Raw genomic sequence first — 7,423 nt, forward strand, 5'->3', positions numbered from 1 at the left:
AACACCTTGTTTCACCCATACTCCTCCAGAGTTCCAGTCCTTTACAAAGGAATATCTCTAGACAAAGGAGATAGCAAAAGCCCAGATCCAAAAGAAAGAAATCTGATTTCTTAGTTCTGGAAACAGCAAATTTTTCCTTCAGTTTGGCTGGGACAGTGTATGAAGGAGAGTAAATGTAAATTGTGACAATTAGTTAACAGTTACAAGTACCTACTAAGGGCCATACACTGTGATTTTGACACAAAGTAAGAGAAAAAAATAGTTTTGTCAAGCAGAACTTCTATCTGAACATAAGAACAACATAAGGAAAATTAGTAACAAAGGAATCAAGAATGAATGAAATAACCTCTGAATTAATGCAACATAGAGCTTATTTTAAGGTAGGAAATGATGTAAGCCAATTTGGCGGGTTCCAAACAACAGCATAAATACAAAGATGCTCATTTTCTCATTTTACTTTCATCATTTTATTGTTATATTGAAAATGAATAAAAGCAACCAAGTCTGCAATTTGATGAGTCTTGGTATAAAATTTCCTGAGACAATGCAAGAATTTAACATCCCTTAATCACCCTACTCATTTACCAAAAAACATTTAAAAATATATCAAATACTTTTTTTAAAAAATTAAACCAGATTTTCCCAGGGCCTGATTCTAAGACATTCAGTATCACTGCTGTTACATAGTAACTGGTATTTCATACATAGAGGGACTGGAGAAAGAACATTTGCATTTAAAGATAGATTTATAAACTAAATTAACTAAAAATTGGGGAAGTGGATTTTGAAAATCTAAAATAATTACAGCTTGGTTCAAATGAATCCATTGGGGACTGAGCCCTGTAATCTAACTGAAGTTGCTAAATATCACAAACCTGCCTCTGAAGATTAAGTGTTGTGTGGCTAGGGTAGAGGGGAGGGCAGTCTTATTTGTATAAGATGACTTTGAATGAGCCCTGGCTAACTATGCGTATAAGGAGAGGATGAACTATGATGATCTATTCCCATTAGCTTTCCCATTATCCTCCCACCAAATATTGTCCTTTTAAAATAATACTTGATGTACCATTTTGGAGCAAGGAGGGGAAAAAACCATGGCTATATTCTCTCTGTGAAATAGAATTTAAAGAATCTAGTAGAGAAAGAGGAGATATTGAAAAAGACAAAATCAAATTTCAAGTAGAATGGTGGCAACAGGGATGGAACTTGGTAAGTTCCTCTAACTGAAAAGGCAACTAGGTTAAACAATGCCTAGTCATATGAATTAAGTCCCTTATTAAACTCACTACTAAACAATGTCTTGGGAGAAAAAAAAATTAGGTAAAATTCAAGTGTCTTGATTTTGTAACATTTTCCTACAGTGAGCCTCAATCCAGGTGAGGTAGTAGTTATGGTCACCAAGTATTAATGCATATTAATTGAAATAAATGCACAAAATTATATTTGTAAGGTTCATACATTTAACAAAGACAGATTATAATATACCCCACAGGCTATTTCTGACTATAAAATCGAGACTTTCATCACATACCACTAGATTTATAAATGTTTCAATTTTGCTCAATTTAACATGTCATATGAAAGTGAATTATAAAAGCCAGATGCCATAATCTATTTGATGTACTTATAGGAAAAGAAAATTAGAAGTCCAAGTCCATTTGTTTTCAAGTAACTTAAACATGTAAGAAAATTATATTACAAAGAAAATCATTAAGACCTTTATATACCTCAATAGTGTTAGTTTTTACTGTCTTTCTGTAAATGAAGATCAAATTCACATAAATGAAAAGAACACAGTAGTAGCAGCAGAGAGTATCACTGAGCCTTTGAAGTTTAAAACTCATTCAGAAGCTTTGTCAAAACAACTTAAACATAAGGGTCTGGCTTTGGAGGAATTCCAGATCCCCTCATCAGGAAAAGAGCCTAGATTATATAATATATTCAGATGAATATCTAACCTGTAAAGAGAATTTGGTTTTCCTGTTCAGTGTAGACTAAAGTAATAAAGTCCCATAAACAGTCATTTTAAAGAATCGGGAGTTTTCCTTTCAGAAACTCTCTTCATTGGGAGCTAGCTATCAGGCTGATCATCCTGTCCATCCCCAAACTACTTGTAAGTCAATTGCCACCCACGTTTTAAAATACTTTGTAGAGAACATTTTGTCCCTAGATTTCAATTTTTCAAAATGAATATCCCTATTTGTTGATTTTTTTTAAGGAAAAAGATAGTAGGAAAGAAGGCACTAAAATATGAACTTGTTTGGAACAAATACAACTAACTAGTCAGGAACAAATAGCCAAATCTTCTTGTCTTATGATTTAGCTAGGGACTATTGTACTCATGTAGTCTATGAAGTACACAGAATAATGCACTGTGCTGTGTGTGAATAATGACAGAATAGAATTTGATATAAGTCTAGTTCATCTTGGAACCCTTCCAAAATAAGCCATTGGTGAGAGAAGAAACAAAGGCAGTTATAGAAAGCAGGAAATCAATTGTTTTATATCTTCTGAGAAATACTCTGCAAGATAGCTCTATCTATTTTAGCTGAAGTGCACTAATTGCAGTTGAAGTACATTATTTTCTTTCTATATATTCTGGGATGGAGGAGTCTTCATACATCTTTATATTTCTTTCCTCCCACTCCCCCCATAACTTTTCTATAGAGAGCAAACCACTCAGCACATTTATTGAATGAATTAGTTCTTTTAGAAAATTTTTGATTTAATGGGGTAAATTCCTATGATAAAGGCTCATAAGGCAGCCCACTTATTAACTAGTTAATAAGATCTTATTCCAATAAAAGGTTTAGCAGCAAAACTGGAGCAGTAAATGATTAGGCACTGAGTAATCCTGGGTTAATGAACTTTTTCAAACAAACACATGGGGAAATTGTATACTAGGATAATTACAAATAACAAACATACAAAAATATAAAAAAAATGTTTCATTGTAGCAAACAAAATCTTTTTCCCCCTTTTCTACATTATTTCTTACATGTAAAGCACTTTGCAAATGCTAAAATGTTATAAAAATGCTAGCTGTGATGATATCTTGTGTTTCTTTGTGATTCTTTAAGAAAAACATGGCAAGCACCACAAGAAGAGTGAAATTCTAGAATTTAAATATATTAAAACATTAAATATACAGAGATTGCCAAGCCGACTTCTTTCTTCCTAATTCAGGGGAAAAGACCTTATTTCACAATTTTTTCTCTACTCGGCTTTCAGAAAATTAAATATATAGGTGGAAAAAATCTGAATTTACAAAAAACCGGTCACTTTTCGCATTGTAAAGGGATATTCGTCACAGTTCCTTTAAATACTGAATTATTTTTTTAGTGAGCTTATAAATTAGTTCACACACAACTTTTAAAAAAATATTTTTTTCCCTCCTTTCCTCCATCTTATCTTGCTTTCCTCTATTTGGAGGAAAGGACACAATAGTTGATAGCTAGGTCTCTTAATAGCTTTTTCTGGAGGGTCATCTTGCCTCTCTGGAAAAAACTTCAGAAGTTCAACACAAATCGCCTTTGCAATTGAGCTATTCATCCTTCACTTGAAGACCTCCTGGAAGACTCTCTAGGAAAGGAGAACTCAGTCTCTCAAGTAGCCTATTCCAGTGTTGTATAGCTCGAATTTTCATTGTTAGGCATTTCCCCACAGTTTAAGTTTGTCTCCGTAACTTCTACCCACAGCATCTTGTTTAGTCCTGTGGGGTCACTAAGAAAAAATTTAATCCCTCTAGAGGTAAACCTTTCAAATACTTGAAATCAAGTGTCAAATAGTTTTTAAGTCTTCTCCTCCCAGAACAAACACATTTTTTCAACAATACTCATAGAACAGGAAATGAAGGAACTTCACAAATCTGATTCTCAGCTAGAAACTTTTAAGGCACCTAGTGAAGAAGTGGCTTTTTCATTGTTATAAGGCATTCTGTGACCTCTGAGAAAGTTGGTGACTTGTAAAATAGGGGCTGCTGAAGATCAATGAGCAAACAGAATTGCTTACACAGGACGGGTCACATAGGCAGTTTGGTAGCGAGGGAAGATGCGTTTTTTTTCTTCCCGCTTACTCATTTTAGAAGAGTTCAATAGCTTCATCCTAAAACACCCGTAGTGTGGAAGCTGGGCAGCAAGTACCGGATCTGGGAACTTTTAAATATTCCTGTTATAACAGGATGGTTCGCAGATTACCATTCTATGCAATATTCTTTGCAAAATACATGGTAATTCCCAGACCAAAGCACAGAGAAATCTCATCTTCGAAACCAGGCAGCCAAGTTGTTAATTTTCTTCGGTTGGTCTCCAGCCCTCTGTAAAGCCTGGCAGGTCCGACACCAGGGCTCGTCCCAAAAGGATAGGATATGCACCGCATAACGCCGGCGCCATTCAAAATAGCGCTTGTATTCGTTCAGGTTTCGATCCAGGAAGCGAAGGTAAGTGGCCAGGGCAGCAGCATGGGGAAAATCGTCCACATGGATGAAGGAATTTCGAGGGATAAAACGCTCGTAATTGGCCCGGCTGGGCCCCAGCACCACCGGTACGGTCCCTGCCAGGAAGGCGTTTCGCCACAGTTTTTCCGTGATGTAGTCTAAGTGCTGAGAGTTTTCGAAAGACAGGTAAAATTTATAGCGGGCCACAGTGTGCAGCAGCCCAGGGTCCGGCACTGGCTGTCCAGGACCACCTTGGCCAAAGACGTCCACTTCCACATGTTGGCTCAGCTCACGGTAGTACCTGACCCGGGCCTGCCCCTCGTCCCAGTGGCTGACCACCCAGGCCACCAACTTATGCTTTCGGGCCAGCGAGGAGATCAGCCCGGAAGGCGGTTCTTCGGGATTGCTCCTGGGGTAAAGATACCCGTAGGGCACAAATATATCTGAATCAGCCCGGTAGGACAGCGTCCAGTTGAAAAGGCTGCCTTCAAGGCTTTCCAGTCTTGGGGAATTAGTAGGGGACTCGAAGTTCATCCATACCCAGCGCTGCCCAGGGGGCCGGTCCGGCCGGCCGCTGCTCGCCGCTCCAGCTGTTGTTGTGTCCTGGTCCAGCACGTCTCCGGGCTCAATCTGTGGAGGGGGCCAGTCCAGGGTTCTCACAAGGTCTCGGTGATGGAAGAGAACTGCATTAGCTTCCCAATAAGCTCTCCTGTCTGTAAGCAGGCGGCAGCCGTTCAGATTAAATAGGCGCTGGCAGTCGGGGGCCGGACTGGATTTCCCCTTTCCGCCGAAGGGCTCCCACCACATCAGGACGGTGACCGGCCGTGGCGGGGCCGAAGGCCGCAGGTATGCCCAAGGCAGCTGAGGCAGCTGGCCCAACGAGAAGTAGAAGGCTATCGCCGAGAACATCAGAAGCCAGGTTGTAATGAGAAGCCAGGCTTTCCCTGGCAGTCCCAGGCCGCCACGCCGGCCCCGCTGCCGGCCACTCCACGGCGCATACATGGGCGGAGGAGGCCGAGATGGGGCTGCGGCAGCTGCTGTTCGCTCGGGGTCCAAAAGCTGAGGGGATGGGTAGCGGCTTTCATACTGCTGCAGCTCTGCTCGCCGCCGGGCTCTTCGCGGCAACTCACCCTCCAGCTGTTGACTGGCTGCTGGTGGGAGGGGACCAAGTCCAGATTCCAAGCACCACACCTCCAGCTCTCCTCCAGGGCCTCCAGCCACGGAGAGGTGAGCTTCCCTCCCAGGGCTGGCTCCGCCCCAAACCCTCCCAGAAGGACTTAGAGATCTCCACATACTGTCAGTCCAAACCTAGAAGAGCTTTTTCTCCTTTCTCCTTCGGCGCCTCTAACTTTTTCCCCACCTCTCGGATTCGTTCCTCCTGCCACCCTTTCGTAGAGTACGGCTTTTCTTCCACTTCGACCTCTTCCCAGCTGGACTTTCGGTCTTTCCTTCTGGGAACTCCTCCCCTGTGGCCCGATTCCCTTCCTGGTGCTGCCCAGCTGTTCTTTCGAGTTTTTCCTCTCTAGAGGAGGTTGGGGAGAGGATCGCTCCAGGTTCCTGAGTAGAGAAACGAAATCGAAACGCCTCAGACGTGAGGAAAAGCTAACCTAGGGCTGCTGATGAGAGGGAAGGACTGTATCCTCTGAGTTAAAGAGGAACCTTTACACTTCCTTCCGTTTAGCTCCCGTCAGAGGCTCAAGACTACAGAAAAAAGGACCACAAGGGGCATATCTGAGTGCAGAAAAGACACGGGGGGGTGGGAGTGGTGGTGAAGCAGGGTATAATTGTCCACGTAGCCCAGAGACGCGCTAAAGGAAATCAATAGGGGTGCTGCCTAGACTTATAACTATGAATGGGGCTGCTTTCCTAAATAGGCCACCTAGCAGAATCTCGACAGACCCAACCCAACCAACTGCAAAGAGGACAGAGAGAACAGATTGTAAGAAAACTGCCAACACAAAAATAAGGATATCGCATACCTATTTTAGGAGGTTAGATTGTTTTTTTTTTTTTTTTTCAATTTAAAAACATTTTTTAAAGGTTTAAATTTCAAATTCTATCCCTCCTTCACATTCAATCCCTCTCCAGGCAAACAATCAGATGATTTATACTTATGCAATTATGTAACTATATTAGTTATTTGTATAAAAAAAACCTGAATAAAAGGAGAAATTGAAAGTGAAAAGTAGTCATTATTCAATCAATATTAGTTCTTTCTTTAGAGGGGGATAATATGCTTCATTCCTTGGGATTGTCTGGGCTCTTCTATTTTGAGGATAATTAAATCATTCACACTTCTTCATCAAACAACATTGTTGTTACTGTGTACAATGTTCTGGTTCTGTTCACTTGACTGGGCATCAGTTTATGTAAGTCTTTCCAGGTTTTTCTGAAATCACCCTGTTTATCATTTCTGACAGCACAATAATGTTCTTTTACAATCATAATGTAATTATGTTTGTTTATCCATTTCTCAATCATGGGCATCCCTTGGATTTCCAATTCTTAGCTACCACAAAAAGAGATTATTTGTGTACATATAGGTCCTTTTCCCCTTTTTTAGATATCTTTGGGAATGCTATACCAATCAGACTCCCAAGAAACTATTTTAATAACCTAGAAAAAATAACAACAGAATTCATATGGAACAACAAAAGGTCGAGAATTTCAAGGGAAATAATGAAAAAAAAAATTAAGTGAAGGTGGTCTAGCTATACCTGATCTAGAACTATATTATAAAGCAACAGTCACCAAAACCATTTGGTATTGGCTAAGAAATAGACTAGTTGATCAGTGGCATAGGTTAGGTTCACAGAGCAAGATAGTGAATAAAAATAGCAATCTAGTGTTTGACAAACCCAAAGATCCCAACTTTTGGGATAAGAATTCATTATTTGACAAAAATTGTCGGGAAAACTGGAAATTAGTATGGCAGAAACTAGGCATGGACCCACATTTAACACCACATACTAAGATTAGATCAAAATG

The 7,423-nt window shown here is 40.3% G+C and overlaps 1 protein-coding gene across 1 annotated transcript; it reads right to left on the reverse strand.

Annotated features, from left to right (window-relative positions):
• Window positions 1-443: 443 nt before the first annotated feature.
• FUT4 (fucosyltransferase 4) lies at window positions 444-6,116 on the reverse strand. Its single transcript, XM_074304491.1, has one exon. It carries the CDS (start codon window positions 5,726-5,728, stop codon window positions 4,259-4,261), a length of 1,470 nt encoding a protein of 489 aa, XP_074160592.1. The 5' UTR covers window positions 5,729-6,116; the 3' UTR covers window positions 444-4,258.
• Window positions 6,117-7,423: the final 1,307 nt, after the last annotated feature.

This window comes from Sminthopsis crassicaudata, chromosome 3 (genome assembly GCF_048593235.1).
Source record: "Sminthopsis crassicaudata isolate SCR6 chromosome 3, ASM4859323v1, whole genome shotgun sequence".
In the NCBI taxonomy this organism is placed as follows: Eukaryota; Metazoa; Chordata; class Mammalia; order Dasyuromorphia; family Dasyuridae; genus Sminthopsis; species Sminthopsis crassicaudata.

What these genes read in the sequence shown, in the direction of transcription:
- FUT4 (XM_074304491.1), bottom strand. Translation starts at nt 5,728, where the DNA reads ATGTGGAGATCTCTAAGTCCTTCTGGGAGGGTTTGGGGCGGAGCCAGC.